The sequence below is a fragment of the Panthera tigris genome, chromosome F3 (assembly GCF_018350195.1).
Source record: "Panthera tigris isolate Pti1 chromosome F3, P.tigris_Pti1_mat1.1, whole genome shotgun sequence".
NCBI classification, from domain to species: Eukaryota; Metazoa; Chordata; class Mammalia; order Carnivora; family Felidae; genus Panthera; species Panthera tigris.
Genome location: NC_056678.1, coordinates 21,327,974 through 21,344,636, shown reverse-complemented (window position 1 = coordinate 21,344,636; position 16,663 = coordinate 21,327,974). Strand labels below are relative to the sequence as shown.

At 41.4% G+C, this 16,663-nt stretch overlaps 1 protein-coding gene across 7 annotated transcripts in view; it reads right to left on the bottom strand.

Annotated features, from left to right (window-relative positions):
• The window catches only part of TDRD5 (tudor domain containing 5), a 99,523-nt gene extending 85,332 nt beyond the window's left edge, over window positions 1-14,191 (bottom strand). The window contains exons 1-5 of one of the 7 annotated variants that reach the window (XM_042975984.1): window positions 11,380-11,395; window positions 8,350-8,587; window positions 7,577-7,641; window positions 7,234-7,408; window positions 5,034-5,230 (exon numbers count right to left, since the gene is read on the bottom strand). In XM_042975984.1, coding sequence (XP_042831918.1) covers window positions 5,034-5,230; window positions 7,234-7,408; window positions 7,577-7,641; window positions 8,350-8,581 — 669 coding nt within the window. In that variant the 5' untranslated portion in view covers window positions 8,582-8,587; window positions 11,380-11,395. Of the gene's footprint in view, window positions 1-5,033; window positions 5,231-7,233; window positions 7,642-8,349; window positions 8,588-8,795; window positions 8,847-9,255; window positions 9,342-11,379; window positions 11,396-11,774; window positions 11,790-13,943 lie in introns of those variants that run through there. The other 6 variants (XM_042975981.1, XM_042975983.1, XM_042975979.1 and 3 more) reach the window with 6 other exon arrangements.
• Between the last annotated feature and the right edge of the window lie 2,472 nt (window positions 14,192-16,663).

The following is a 16,663-nucleotide window of genomic DNA, read 5'->3' as shown; positions in this document are numbered from 1 at the left end:
CTGGAATATTATTAAGCCATAAAAAAAAAGCAAGGAAATCCTACCATTTGTGACAACATGAACGGACCTTGAGGGCATCACACTAAGGAAAATAAGTCAGAGAAAGACAACTGTATGATCTCACTTATACGCAGAATCTAAAAAACAAAATAAAAATAAAAACTTGAGTTCATAGATATAGAGAACAGATGGATGATAGCCAGAAGCAGGTATTTGGGAGTGGGTAGAATAGGTGGACAGGGTCAAAAGGTATAAAATTCCAGTTATAAAATAATTAAGTCCTGTACAGCATGTAATATACAGCATGGTAACTATATTTCATAATGTATTAATAAATATAATAAGACTACATGACACATTATACAATTATAATAACATGTATTATATGTTACTACAAAAAATTGCTAAGACAGTAAATCTTAAGACATCACAAAAAGAATTTCTAACTATATGTGCTGATGGATGTTAAGTAGACATACTGTGATCATTTCACATTATACACATATCAAAGCATCATGTACATCTGAAACTAATATATCAACTGTATCTTAAATTTTTTTTAAAAATCTGTTAAAATTTTTTTTAAAGATAGAACTCAGAAATAGTGAGATGGAGAAGATGCATACAGCCAGATAAGTGGGAAGAGGCACAGAGCTCCATACCTTCTCCAGGCATGCCAGTCTCCCCCAAAACTCTACTGTTCACTAGCTTAGAAGCTCTCCAAATCCAGTATTTTGGGGTTTTATGGAGGTTTTACTACAACAGCACAACTGATTGATTCATTCACTAGGGGCCAGTGATTCTATCTGTAGCCCCCTTCCTCTCTCAGGAGGTTGGGGTAGGACTAAAAGTTCAGACCCTCTAATGACATCGTTTGCTCCAACTGGCAACCAGCCCCCATCTTTAGGTCCTTTCTAAAGACACTTCATTAGCAACAAAAGATACCTTTACATTTCTTACCACTTCAAAAATTCCAAGAGTTTTAGGAGCTCTATGCTAGAAATGAGAAAAGGAATATAATTTTTATATAATAAATCACAATAGCACATCCTATAATCCTCTCAATGGATGGAGAAAATTTCAACACACATTCATGGAAAAAATTCTCAGAATCTAGGAACAGAAGGGAATTTTCTCAACCTGGTATACAGCATTTATAAAAATGCTAGAGTTAACACCAGAGTTAATGATGAAAGACTGAATGTTTTTCCCCTATAGTCAGGAACAAGACAAGAATTTCCATGCTCACCATTTCTATGCATTATTATACTAGAGAGCCCAGCTTATGTAAGGGGAAAAAAAGGGGGGGGGGGCATACAGATTGAAAAGGAAGTAAAATGGTCTACTCCCAGATGGTATGATGGTCTATGCAGAAAATCCCAACTCTACGAAATAGTTACTAGAATGATATCAACTACAGTATTGAGTTTATCAAGTACCTTGATTCAAGGTCACAAGATGCAAGGTCAAAATATAAAAAAAAATCCAATTGATTTCTATGTACTAATAACAATTAACTAGAAAATAAACTGAAAATACCTGTCAACTACAGTATTGAGTTTATCAAGTGCCCTGATTCAAGGTCACAAGATGCAAGGTCAATATACAAAAATCCAATTGATTTCTATGTACTAATAACAATTAACTAGAAAATAAACTGAAAATACCCTTTATAATATCCAAAGTATGAAAAATGGTGGTGGGGGGGGGTAAAATTTAGCAAAACATATGTAGGCCTTGAGTACTTAAAACTATAAAAGAGTACTAAAAATTTAAAGACTGAAGTGGAGAAATTATACTATGCTCATGGATCAGCAGATTCAATACTGTCAGGATGTCATTTATCCCCAAACTTACCTCTAGATCCCTTGTTTCATTCTAATCAAAATCACAAGAGGCATATTTATTTTTGGTAGAAATTGACAAGCTGATTTATATCAAATTAAGTTTATATGAAAATGCAAAGAACCTAGAGTAGCCAAAGCAATTTGAAAAAGAATAAAGCTGTAGGACTTAACTACATAATTTCAAGATGTTAAAGGGCACCTGGGTGGCTCAGTCACTGGGTTAGCGACGGACTTGGGCTCAGGTCATGATCTTGTGGTTCATGAGTTCAAGCCTCGTGTCAAGCTCTGTGCTGACAGCTCGGAACCTGGAACCTGCTTCTGATTCTGTTTTTCCCTCTCTCTCTACTCTTCCCCCGCTTGCTGTCTCTCTCTCTCTCAAAAATAAATAAACATTAAAAAAAATAAAAAGAAAGATATTATAAAGCTATATTAAGAGAGAAGGGTACTGGCAAAAGAACCTGTAGATCAATGGATCAGAATGGACAGTCCTAAAAACAGAACCTACACATACAAGTGGTCAACAGATTTCACAGAGGTGCCAAAGTAATAAGGTAGTTCAGCAAGGAAAAGAGTATTTTTCAAAAAAATAGTGCTAGAGGAATTAGCAATCCATTGCAAAAAACTCTGGTCCATACTGGTACCTTATATAAGAATTAACTTGAAATCAGTAATAGACCGGGGCGCCTGGGTGGCGCAGTAGGTTAAGCATCCGACTTTAGCCAGGTCACGATCTCACGGTCCGTGAGTTCGAGCCCCGCGTCAGGCTCTGGGCTGATGGCTCAGAGCCTGGAGCCTGTTTCCGATTCTGTGTCTCCCTCTCTCTCTGTCCCTCCCGCGTTCATGCTCTGTCTCTCTCTGTCCCAAGAATAAATAAACGTTGAAAAAAAAAATTAAAAAAACAAAAACAAAAAAAAAGAAATCAGTAATAGACCTAAGAACTAAAATCATAAAACTTCTAGAAGAAAACATACAACATTTTTGTGACTTTCGATTCAACAAAGATTAGTTAGGCAAGAATCAAAAGAAAAATATAAATAAATTAGATTTCATCAAAATTAAAGGCTTCTACTTCACAAAAGGCAGAACTAAGGAAATGAGATAAGCATATACCAGGAGAACGTATTTGCAAAACATGTCTGGTAAAGGACTTGTACCCATTCATATATAAATAATTCTTCCAACTCAATACAAAAGTCAATTTTTAAGAACAAGCAAAGGATGCAAGGAGACACCTTAAGGAAAATTTACAAATGGAAAATATGCATATGAAAAGATGCCCAACATTATTCATCATTAGAGAAATTTCAACACCATAATGAAATACCACTACACACCCATAATTAAAAAAAAAAAATTAATGTTTATTCATTTTTCAAAGAGAGACAGAGCACGAGTCAGGGATGGGCAGAGAGAGGGAGACACAGAATCGGAAGCAGGCTCCAGGCCCTGAGCTGTCAGCACAGGTGTCACCACACCAACGCGTGGCTCAAATCCATGAACCATGAGATCATGACCCGAGCCAAACTTGGATGCTTAACCAACTGAGCCACCCAGGCGCCCCATGAATAGTAATTTTTTTAAGTGGAGAATACCAAACATTAACAAAGATGCAGCTAGAACTCTCATATGTAGTTTACAGTAATGTGAAATCATACAGCCACTTTAGAAGAGTCTGACAATCTCTTATAAAGTTAAACATGCCCTTACTGAACGACCCAACAATCCTACTCCTAGGTATTCACTCAAGAGAAGTCCACGATCAAAGTGTATACAAATGTTCATAGCAGCTTTATTTATATAAATACCCCACACAGGAAAGAACCCAGATATCACCTGATGGGAATGGATAACAAATTGAGATAAATATAGTGGAATGGTACGCAACAAGAAAAAGTAACAAACTACTGATACTGATGAATCTCAAAAGCACCATGGTAAGTTAAAGAAGCTAGACACAAACGCTAGATGTTATTTAATTCCATTTATATGAAATTCTTGAAAAGTCAAACTTACAGAAAGCAATATTTATGTAGTGTCTACAGCTGGGGAAAGAGATCAACTACAAAGCAGCATAATGGAAATTTTTGAGAATGATGGAAATGTTTGGCCTCTTGATTTTGATGATTATGCAGTGAGGTACATTTGTCAAAATTCAAAGTGTACATTTTAAATGGATAAACTATATGTAAGTTCTGCTACTAAAGCTAGTATTTTTTAAGTTATAAAGGTAAGGCACTTTTATATCTTGAATTTAATTTCCATGTGCTTCTTCTAAGCTCTACGAAAGTTGTCATCTTGCTAATTTAACCAGGGTTTTTGTTGGTTATATTCTAGTAGCTTTTGTTCAAAACTCCTTCAGCATACACACAGTCAGAAAAGTACCAGGACTGTAGTGCTCAGGGCCAGCCATTCAGGTAAAGATATTCATGAGGGAAGCTGCACATATACTTCTAGGACTTTGGTGAGAAGCTGGAACTAGAGACAGCTGCACAAAGTACAGGTGTCCCTCACTTTTCAAAAGTTCATGCTATGCCCTTTCACTTTTATGAAAAATCTAGGGTCCGTTCTCATTTTTGCTAACCCAAAGAAATCGAAAGAGGATTTTCACTTTTATCAATAAAGGCCAAAAGCAAAAAGAGCATCCAGCAATCGTTTTGCAGTGAGCGGTTATAGGGGCAGCGCGCGCCGAGCAGCCAGAGTGGCATCACCAGCCTCCTTCCCCAAGAACTACATTCAGCATCAAACCACCATAGCTTTGAATTGTGCTTTACCCCCATTTATTTTGTGCATCCATTAGCAAGATGTGTCCTAAGGTAGAAAATCCATTGGCTAGATGTATCATAAGGTATCAGAAAAGCCTAAGAGAGGTTATTTTTGGGGTCTAAGAAGGCTCAAAATTTTTTCTATATAAATTAATGGCAATTGTTTCTTTGCTTTACACGGTTTCAACTTTCAAAAGGTTTCATAGGAACACCCTACTTTCCAATAGTGGGGGAAGCCTGTAACAGAAACCATGGGAGTTGATACAATTTTATTCTTTTCTCACTGCCACCTCTTACTAGCTAATAATCCACACAACCATAGAAAATGCTCAAGTTAAATCTGAAATTAAGCTTCTCCGTCTAAGTATTAACCACTGAATTTAAACACATTTTTGGTTTATACCTCCAAACTCCTATATCTCACCTGGTTTAATTTTTCAGCGTGATGCAGCCTTGAAGTCTCTACCACATTTGACTTAAAAGTATTTTCCACGTTCAGTATTTGCTTCGGTGGTTCCAAGTTTGAAGTGGGTTGCGAAAAGCGTGCCTTTGTGACTGGGGAGACTGTAGGGTAGGACCTTTGTTGTTTCATTCTAAAAGGCTGGGTAAACATTTTACCTCCTTTTGTGAATAAAAGAAGAGCGGAGAAAAGTTGTCACTAACAATTTCTACTTTATTTTCTGGTGATTCTATATAGAGGCTACTGTGACCTAACTGTTCTCAACTTAGAAATAACAATTATGGAAAGTAAGCTTACATTTTCATATTGCCAAATAAAATTTACATACAATGGAAAAGATTAGTCATCTATAAAAGAAAACCAAGGGATCATACATGTGTTACTGAAAAGGTTGGAGCTATCTAAAAACTCCATTTAAGATCACCTGAATATAATACAGAAAGGCAGATTTTAATAGGTAAAAACCGAAAAACGTTTAGGAGGCCAAAAAGTCTCCAACTAAGAAGTCTGCTTAAAACTATGCTTCTCAAACTGAATAATCACCTAGTAGTATGGGAGCAGGAAAGGGGGATAAAAAGCTATAGAATAAAGGATATTGTTCTAGAGTACAGATTTTTTTCTTCAAGATTTATAGGGAGGAAAATACCACTGGCAAGATATATGCTGATGTACAACATGAATGATCAATCACTAGACCTCACTGTGGTCTCTTTCTTTACCATAAGATCAAGCCCCCCCCCCACACAAATTGTTTCCAAGATACCCTGATGATAGGAAGAAGGATCACAGGTGAGAAACATGAACAATCCAATCACTGGGAAGGAATATCACTCCCCCCATTCAATAAGTTGGCAAGCTGCTTTATACACTATCAACCTCTTACAACTTTAATAGCATAGGTTTGTCTCCCCAAGTTCAAGTAACTCAAGAATACCGATATTGCTGATGGTTGAGGGTAAGATTCAAAACACACACTGGCCCCTATAGTCTTCCCTGACCAGAGCTCGTAAACCCCCTAGGATATCTACATCAAATTACATTTCCTACCACAGTTTAAGTATTCGTTTCTAAACTGGGGACATTCTCATGGTTTCACCTATATTAATCTAAATACAGATTTTAGAGAAAAAGAAAAATCACTGAAATAGGCGTAGAGATTCCCAAAATAGGCTCAGTGTATAGATTCTGTATCGTCAAGGGTCTAGTGAGGCACTATACAAATGATCACATTGGTCTTCTGAGACTTTAAGAGGGACAGTGATTCGGGGACGAAAGGTACAGCATACAATCCATGGTATTATAACAACATTGTATGGCACATGGTAACTACACTGTGGGGAGCACAGCACAAGGCAGTCAAATCACTGTGCTGCACACCTGAAACTAATGTAACACTGTGTGTCAACTCAACTACTATATAGGTATATAGTAGTGTGCGTGTATAAACATAAAACAAAAACAAGAGGGACAATGACTGGGTAAGAACAGCACTGGCTAAACAGTATTAACAGCTGCGTTTCTAACCCTGGCTATAACACCTTTCTAGCCGTGCAACTTTGCAAAAGTCATTTACGTATCCTGAGCTTTGTTTTCCTTATCCCTAAGACTGGGTCATTTACCCTACGGTGTGGCTAGGAGAATCCAAGGTAAAACGCTATATAAGTGGTTATCATTACACTACATAAATTATTGCAGCGCCTGCTAGGATACCAAACATCAGTGCCAGCAAAACTCAGATGGCAAATGTTACTAACTAGTATTAGTTTTAAACTTTTCATCTTCCCTATCTTCCTTACATGAACACACGCAACTAATGTTCGCTTACAGTGTTCCAGAGAAAGCAGATCTTGTATTTTTATAATAGCTACCACTTATTACACCCTTATAAATGCCAGGCACTTTTCAGACCTCATCTCGTTTCATCCTCAGCACTACTCCAAGAGGCAAGTATGATTATTCCTATTCTAGAGATGAGGAAACTAAGGCTCAGATGTTTTAAGTAACTGGAGTGAGATCACTCAACCAGCAAGTGGCAGAGCCAAGATGCAACTTTGACAAACTCTGGGAGCTTAGGCATTACCTACCTCTCTATCTACCATGACTGCTCCAAAATTTGCTAACCCACAATTACTAAGTTACTAAGTACTAATGCTAACATGCTTACCTGCTGGCCATCCTCTCTGCTTTTCCTCTGTTACGCTCTTCCTTAGCATCAACAAAGAACCTGCTCTGGTCTGCTCTACTGAAATGACATCTGAAGCAGCATTAAGTACTTCGAACATAGAGAGGAATCCATACTGTACATACTGGAATGAACGTCCAAATCGCCTGGAAAATGCCTTTTCAAAATCAGAAAGGAGAACGGGAGATAACGCCAACAGGTCTTTCAACTCACTCTTCACAACAGCTGGAAGAATGGGAGGCACCCTTCCCCGGTAAGGTACTCGCCGACGGGAGCTCGGCCCAGAGCAAACACTGGCCCTTCCCCTTGGCATGGAATTTCGAACCTTATGGCTGCTCCTCTGTTTTGCAACTAAACTTGCTATTCCTTTGGTGGATTCATCTGGAATGGCTAAGGAGGTGTGAAAAAAGAAATCACAGTTAGATGAAAACTTGCTCCTTTCTTTACCCTTACATCTGTGGTTATACAATTTTAATTCTCCAAGGAGCTGTGTATCTAGGTAACATGATAAACATGAACCCTTGGTTCCTCCATTTCTTTTAGACAACCACTTGTTAGCTCCTCTATCAGAAGATGAAGACAGAAAGATCAAGCCCAATATTTAACATTACTTCTGACTCCTGAAATATCTGAAACTCTCAAGATGAACAAACTTTCCTGCAATGTTTTTTTCTGTGCGTCACGAAATTTAAAACATGAATTCATGGTTAAAGTCCCATTGTTATGCTTCTTCCAATTTAAGGTGCAATAATTTGAAATCACATGCAAAATGTAGTTCCTGTGAATGCACATTTTTCTGGAGAAATAAATTCTTGATTTTGCTAAAGCTTTAACTCTGCCCACAACTTCAAAGGTAACCATGAACCCTCTCCCCCTCAAAAAATTAAAATCCCCTGCCTGGGGTGCAGGATAATCGCTATAACAATTCTTTTTTCTTTTATATTTTTAATTCCAGTTAACATACAGTGTTATATTAGTTTCAGGTGTACCACATTCAATAATTCCATACATCACCTGGCGTACTCCCCATTGCCTATTTACCAGAAAAATTCTTTGCTAATTACGTGTTACTTATAGATCTTCAAATTCTAAGCTTACCTTTCAGTATTACAGTACCATCCCCACAAGGGCAGACAGTGACAACATCAGGCATGTCCAACACCAGCTCCATAGTGGACCGATATCCAAGAACCCGGAGTGGTAAATGGCTGCCAACCATCAAAAGGTACTCCTTTTCCAACTGCTGTGGGGTCAAACCATCTTTGGTGGAGATGAGAAGTGACCTTATTTCTTTCCTCAGGCATTCCTGGATACGCTCTTGTTCAGACATGGCACCCTACCGGATTTAAGATAGAAACGTGGTTCATTAGGAAGAGCAGACAAACCCAAGACGGAGGGAGGGGAGAGTTTAAAAGGATCGATAGTGGAATATAAACAATCGACATCAGAGTTCTAAAGGTGATAAAGCAGAAGCAAAACCATGAGGATTCTCTGAAAGTCGGCGTTTCACACAATTCAAGCTCTCTCAACCTGTGTCGATTCACCTGCACGCGTCTGGAGACATCATTGCCCCTGGCTAACGTGTGGGAAGTCCAAGTTCCTGGCTCGACTTTGCTGAAGCCCCGATAACGGTTTGTCTGGGGTCTCTACACCGCAAACTTCGCTTCAGACGGGATCCCTCCTCGACGCTGGGAAAAAGCTCGGGAAGGAGGCAAACGCAATACCGCCTTCCCCAGCGCCAGGAGAGGGCTCCCGGTAAAGACGCTCGCACCGGCATACCTGGTCCGGCCCAGACCGACGGGGAGGCTGCCCGCTTCCTCTTACCCAAGTCAACGACCTCATCTGTGCCCGGGAGCGGGGTCCCCTGCCCACCCCAACGTCCCTCCCTGCCCCCAGGCGGAAGGGGAAGCTTCCCTTCCCTCGATCCCTGGGGACTGCCCACGCAGCGAGGGGGTTGTAGGGAGAGGCCGGCAGGAGGCAGGGGGGTGGAGTGTCGCCCCTCACCCGTGTCGCCCACAGTGCGGGCGCTGCCGTTGCGTGGCCCAGAGACTCAAAGGCGCTCTCCCGTCCAGCCGCCTTGGAGGAGCAGCGCCAAGGCGCCCGCGCGCCTGCGCACCAGTGCTGGAGGGCGGGAAGCGTGCAACCCGCGCGGCGTTCCAGCCCCGAGGGCGCGCGGCGGGTGGGACGGTTGGGCAGGGCGGGACGCTCGGGGGTCCAGGCTGGGGGCCGGCCGGCGCGGGGCTCTCGGGCGGCGTTGGCTCCTTCGGTGGGGGGTGGGGAGGTACGGAAATCGCCGGCGCCTACCTCGTCCAGCGTGGCTGGGAGACGCGAGGTGGGGCCGCGGCTCGAGAACCTCTCCGACCACATCCCCAGCCCGACAGGGGCAAGGGCAGCGGGCCGTCCCGCCTTTGGGACAGGCAGGTGGGAGGAGGAGGTGGAGGGGGCCTCGAGGTTCTTGACTTGGGTGTGCCTCATAATCACCGGTGGAGCTTGTTTAAGGGGAAAAAAGATACCCAGGTCTGATCGTCGGGGGAAATTACAGGCATTTCTGACGCTAGGTGTTGAATCCCTGCAGAGTTACATGCAATTTAAGCTCCGGGAAGAGACGAATGACTGGGACCTGGAAAAAGAAACTTACTGGTGCCATTGGAGAAAAACGAGCTGGCAAACTAAAAAAGGGAATGTATATTTGGGTAAATAACCTGGGAATGTATTTACTGGATAGGTGGAATGAGCCCGATTTGTATGGTCCTGGAGAACTAGAAAACAGTTTAAGAGGTGCAGAACAGAGGCACAGTATAAAGACCTTTAAGATGTACACTCTAAAAAAGTAAAAAGGCAAACCAAAACATAACCAAGGAATCTGAATTAAGAAGGAAAGCTGTGCACGCACATCTACTTTAATTTCCACCTAAAATTCCATGACATGTTAAATCCAAAAAAGCTCTAGGAACAAAATGTTCCATCAATGAGGCAGGTATATTGAGGAATCCCTGACAGAAAATAGAAAAGATTTATGGGCTGGTTTATAGTCGAATGGACAAGGCTAAACAGCAAATTAACAAAAAGGAAAATGATATGTGTAAAGTGAATCTAGATGTTCCAACATCCAAATGACAAATGTTACAGAAGCAACGGAAAGAATGGTGGTGAGGTCTGGGAGTTAAAAAAGAAGGACAATATCCCAGATGTGAAGAAAAACACATTTTCAGATTAAAAGGGCCGAGTGAGTCCTTAGAATAACTAATGAAAAAAAAGATCCCATCCTAGGAGAAGATCCCATCCCAAGCCTAGGAGAAAGGGAATCAAGAGTTTTGTTTTTTCTTTAAGTTTTTTGAGAGAGTGTGTGTGGGAGGGGCAGAAAGAGGGAGAGAGAGAATCCCAAGCAGGCTCTGTACCGTCAGCACAGAGCCCCATGTGGGGCTCGAACTCACAAACAGTGGGATCATGACCCTAGCTGAAACCAAAAGTCAGATGCTTAACCAAGTGAGCCACCCAGGCACCCAAGAGATTTTATATAAAGGGATTATATAAGCACTGGACATTAGATAGCTATCGGATTTCTCAGTGGAGCAGTATCTTCAAAGCTGAAACAAATCCTTTACCCAGCCAAACCAGCATTAAGTGCAGGAAAAGAAAAGACATTTTCAGACATGTAAGGTTCAGAAAGCTTATCTAACTTGAGAATGACTCCTGCAAAATGAACAATGAATTGAAAAAACAATATCCCAGATTCTCATCCCCAATTATCTAACAGCTACCACACATTGAGCATTTACAAGATGCTCTTTTATGTAGAATATCTAATTTTCTCCCCAGTTACTCTGAGGTACAATCATGATCCCCACGTTAAAGTGAAGAAACGGGTATACAGACATGAACAAAGGTACAACAAAGAGTGATAGGCAAGAAAAACATAAAACTTACGGCTCAATCTAGAAAGGTAAGAAAAAAGAGACTTTTAGAAAGCTATTCTGGAGCTAAATCCCAGATCAATAACTGAAAACCAAGAGTCAGGGGCTATTTGAATTACTCCAGTGAGGAGACCCCACTGAAAGTCCTCACGTGCTTGGGTTTATGATAATGCAGTCATTCTCCAAGACCCAAAAGTCTTTTGTGATGACTCACCTGGGAAGTGAATGGAAATAAGGTAGGAACAATCACACCAGGTATCTTCCATGTCTTTGATGGTAACACTTGCCTCTGCAGTTCTCCAGGTAGGCTTTTGATGTATGTTTCTGGCACTCTGCTTGGCATTTTCTACCAGAATAGCCCTTACTCAATGAGTGAATGCACCAATGCAGGAATTCTGTCTGTTACTGAGATTCCTAGTCCAGTTTTTCACTTGGCAAGCAGGGTACATAACCACAAGAGGAACTCACAGTCCCACTAGCCCTATCCAAAGGTGACAGTGGGCCAGAATTCATTTATCACCAACCCCTGTACACTCAGAATGTGAATGGCAAACTGACTTTTGGGGTCCCAGAAATTAGAGTTAGTTAGCATTAGGAAGTGATAGTCACCGAAAAACGTAGGCGCTTCCTTTTCTTCAGAGCAGTTATCCTAAAAAGGATGAAGGTTTGCAATGTTAGGTAGGGCAGCATCTTTCTGTAAGAGAATAGTCAGATTGCATTCAAGAGACTCTGGGTCCAGGATCTGATTTAGTTTGAGGAACAGGGTGACAAAGCCAGGTCTCTCACTCATGAGATGCGTCTGTTCCCTGGACCTACAATAGTGTTTTGTTGGTCTGTTTGCTTTTGTTGTTACACAAATCAAAAAGACTCCGCTGTTTTTTGAGTTCATTCCTTGGGATCCTACCATTAATTAACAACAACCAGAGAGTTCTGTGAGTTAGACCAATGTGTTTTTCCACCCTGCTGCCTATTATGATGATCAGTTAATTCTGGTAATTAACTGTCTCCAGCTGGTCTCCTCCCATCCCTGCTTGCATCTAGGAGTGTATTTCAATTGCAGCTGCTGCTACCAGCAGTTCTGCCTTAGAAAACAGCCAGGAAAGAGGTTTTTGTGTTTTGTTCAAGCTTCTGAAGCTTTAAATATGCCTCATGACAAGAATGAGAGGATCTTTAGATAAACAGAAGAGAGAGTGGGTGAGTTCAAGTTCATGACAGAACCAATATAGCATTCCTGCCTCCCAACGTTTTTTAACATTATGCCTAATTTGGGACCATTTGATGGTATTGTTCAATTTTTCTTCCCACAAGCAACTACTCCAACTTTTGCCATCCCTCCTACACTTTTTACCCACTCCTGCCTCACCACTAGAAATTGACTTTGCTTGGACTCCCAGACAAAGTGGAGGCTCTCATGCATGAACCTTCCGAGCTTCCAACTCACAAACAACTCAACTAGCCCTGCTCTCAAGCTTTCCTTGTGGTCTCAGCAGGTGAGGGACCATCTATCTCACCCATCCATCCTACTCTTGTGTCTATCTCCCCAACTCCTCTAGCTCCATGACCTTTGGCTATTATTACACAGTCCTGTATAATCAACATCTCTTTACACTCCTTTCCTGTAACAAAATTTTGCGCTAATCCTTTTAATCTTACACAACACAGACACAGGGAGTGGGAAACGTAAAAATACACTTTTGACCTATGTACCTCTGTAGCCATTCCTGCGTGGCCAAGTCCTTGAATAAACAGTCCACGCTCATTTTTTTCCCACTTTTTCATCCACCATTCACTACTCAACCCAAAGCAAGGAGCCTGCTACTCTAAATAGCTTTCTTAAGCTACTTTTAGCAAAATCACCAATGACAAATCTTGTAATTGACAACTCTTAAGGACTTTTCAATCTTTTCATCTTTGATAATCTCTGATGTTTACTTTTGGTGTCCCCTCCTTTTCTAAAAATCTCTCCTTGGTGGGTTTCTATGCTGCACCAGCCTTGGATCCTAGCTTTCTGCTCTATTTATTTCTGATATGAAATGCCCACGTACTCCAGGGTGTGTCCTTGGCCCTTCTCCTTTTTACTCTTCCCTCTTCCTGAGTGACCTTTTTCTTTCTCATGGTTTCAGCTTTGGGGGCTGCCTTTGTTCATTTAAGCAACAAATATCTTTTTAGCTCCTATTACGTTCCAGGCAGCGTTCTAGAAGATGGGACTAAAACAGCAAAACAAAGTGCCTGTTCTCCCGGACCGTAACAAGGACAAGCAAAAGGCAGATAAATATATGTCGAGTAATAATTGCTTAAGGGAGTGAGAAGGGACTGCTTTAAATGAAGTATTTAGAAAACTGTTTTGTTTGGCCTCTACGATAGTGGTTTTACAACGTGTGGTTCCAGAGCCGCTGCATCACCTGAAAACTTGTTAGCAACGCCAATTGTCAGACCCCACCCCAGACCTGCTGAATCAGAAACGGCAGCGGGGGAGGGGTAGAGGGTCCAGCAGAGTGTTTTAATAAGCCCTCCAGGTGATTCTGAGGCATGCAAAGTGAGAACCACCACTCCAGAGCAGTTTCCCACCGCACGCGTCATGAATACATTACAAGCCTGGAGTCTAATGCTGATTTTTCTCAGCCCACTGGGGCGACTTCAGGGGTGGGGGCAAGCAGGTGCTGGAAGCCCTCCAGCCCAAAGTAGCCTCCACCCAGACTTTTCAGAGGCAAGCAAGTGGGGTCAGACGCAGTACCCACAGGGACCCAGGTAGGAAGGCAAGGGCCGTTCAACACTCACCAACAGGCTCAAGCTAGGCGCTAAAGGTTCTACTTCTGCTTCAGGGCCACCCCTGCGGCTGCGCGGATGAAGTTCCCGACCTGAACGCAGAGAGCCTGCGCAGCGCAGCGCGAAGCTAGGCCCGCGACGGTGGAGGGGCGTGGCTCTTGCTGGGCCCTTGTCTGCGCACTCAGGACAGCTTCCGCTCTAGCTGTGCTTTGAGCGCTCTTAGTAAGGCACCTGGTCCTTAAGGTTTCATCGTGATTCTGAAATAGTCCTTAGGAAAAAGGTTGATTGGATTTTAAATCCATTTGCATCATCACAAGGAATATCAAAATTACATTTGTTGATGAAAGCTACTCGACTCTTCAACTGTTAACCTAAATTTTTAAGTGGTTGTAAGAATAGTTTTCAGCTTTTTTTTCCAACGTTCTTTTATTTTGTGTGAGAGAAAATCCCAAGCAGGCTCCGCACCGTCGGTGCAGAGCCCAACGCAGGGCTCGATTCCACTAACCGTGAGATCATGACCTGAGCCAAAATCAAGAGTTCGGTGCTTAACTGAGCCACCCACACATTCCAGTTTTAAAAACTCTTTTAATCACTTTACGATGTATATCAAATTATCGTGTTAGACACCTTAAAAATAATTTTTGTCAATTATAGCTCACTAAAGCTGGAAAATAACTTTTAAAATTGTGTGAACACATTTCTCATCAATGGTGACAAAAATTTTAAAAGTTTGTTATTAAAAAGATTTGATTAGAAATTTTATGTAACAACTTCAAACAATATATTTGTGGAAGCAAGCTCACGATTCTTCTTTTCCTCATTTAAAGTGAACTTTAATTTTTTTATATAATTAATTGGCATGTAACATGTTGGTTTCATGTGTACATTATTTGATACTTGTATATATTGCAAATGAGCACCACAATAGTTAACATCCATGCCCCTACACAGTTTAGAAAAAATTTTTTTCTTGTAATGAGGACTTGTAAGATCTACTCTCTTATGAAATACAGTACTATTAACTACAGTCACCATGCCACTACATATCTCCATTATTTATTTATAACTGGAAGTTTGTATCTCTTTACTCCCTTCATGCATTTCAAGATTGTATTTTAAAATTGAAAATATTTTATTAGGGGACGCCTGGGTGTCTCAGTCAGTTAACCATCTGACTCTTGATTTCAGCTCAAGTCATGATCTCACAGTTTATGAGTGAGATCTCAAGCCCCACATTGTGCTCTGTGCTGGCAGTGCAGAGCCTGCTTGGGATTCTCTATCTTTCTCCCTCTCTGCCCTCCACTGCTCATGCTCTCACTCTTTTTCTCTCAAACATAAATAAATAAACATTTTTTCAAAGTAATTAAAAAAATATTTTATTAGTACACAAACCTTCTGATATTGAATCCCTAATACTTTTCCATTTTCTTTTTACCATGATCATATATCAAAGATATATTTTTCTAAAAAATTTTTAAGTGTTTATTTTTTGAGAGAGAGACAGAGACAGAGCATGAGCGGGGGAGGGTCAGAGACATAGGGAGACACAGAATCCAGAGCAGGCTCCAGGCTCCAAGCTGTCAGCACAAGAGTTGGACATGAGGCTCAAACTCACCACAAGATCATGATCTGAGCCAAAGTTGGACACTTAACCCACTACACCACCCAGCTCCCCTCAAAGATATAATTTTATTGCTGTGCCCTTTATAGATAACCTCAAATCCTTTTGTTTGCCCCAGTATGCTATTCAAATTATGTTTGCCATAATGGGCAAATTAGAAGCACTGCTCTAGGATCTCAAGATCTCTCTCTCACTCTTCCTCCCCCTCCCTCTCCCTCCCCCTCCATCTCCTCCATAACCCAACACTTAAACAGGTAACATACAAAACAGCATCCTCAGGGTCACACAAGTCAGCAGAAATAAGAAATTTAAGGGAATTTCATCTGCAATGGGAACAAATTCTAAATTGAAGTATAATGGAGCCAAAGCTGTCCATAATCCCTTTTCCGAGTGCTATGTTCTCTTTTCATGGTTCTCTGTCTTCCCTCCCTCTTGGCAATCAGGAATACCTCCAGATTTGGGACGGAAGATTACCTACAATTAAGGAAAAGCCTTGGGGCACCTGAGTGGCTCAGTTGGTTAAGTGTCTGCCTCTTGGTTTCCGCTCAGGTCATGACCTCAGGGTTTGTGGGATCAGGGCCCCCATCAGGCTCTGTGCTAACAGTACAAAGCCTGCTTGGAATTCTCTCTCTCCTTCTCTCTCTGCCTCTCTCTCTCACACACACAAAATAAATAAATAAACATTAAAAAAATAAAAGGAGGGGCGCCTGGGTGGCTCAGCCGCTTAAGCGGCCGACTCTTGATCTCGGCCCAGGTCATGATCTCACGGTTCGTGAGTTCAAGCCCCACATCAGGCTCTGCGCTGATGGCACGGAGTCTGCTTGGGATTCTTTCCCTCCTTCTCTCCGCCCCTCCCCTGTGTGTGCCCTCTCTCCTTCTCTCTCTCAAAATAAATAAATAACCCCCCGAAAAAACCTTTAAAAAAATAAAAAATAAAATAAAATAAAATAAAATAAAATAAAATAAAATAAAATAAAAGGAACAGCCTTATCCCAGGCTACCCTTCCATCATAACACTTTATTACACCTGTTTACACATCAGTTTCTCCCTGTTAGACTGTAAGTTCCTCGAGGGCATGTGCCCTCTACGTCCTCAGAGGTGAGCAGTGCC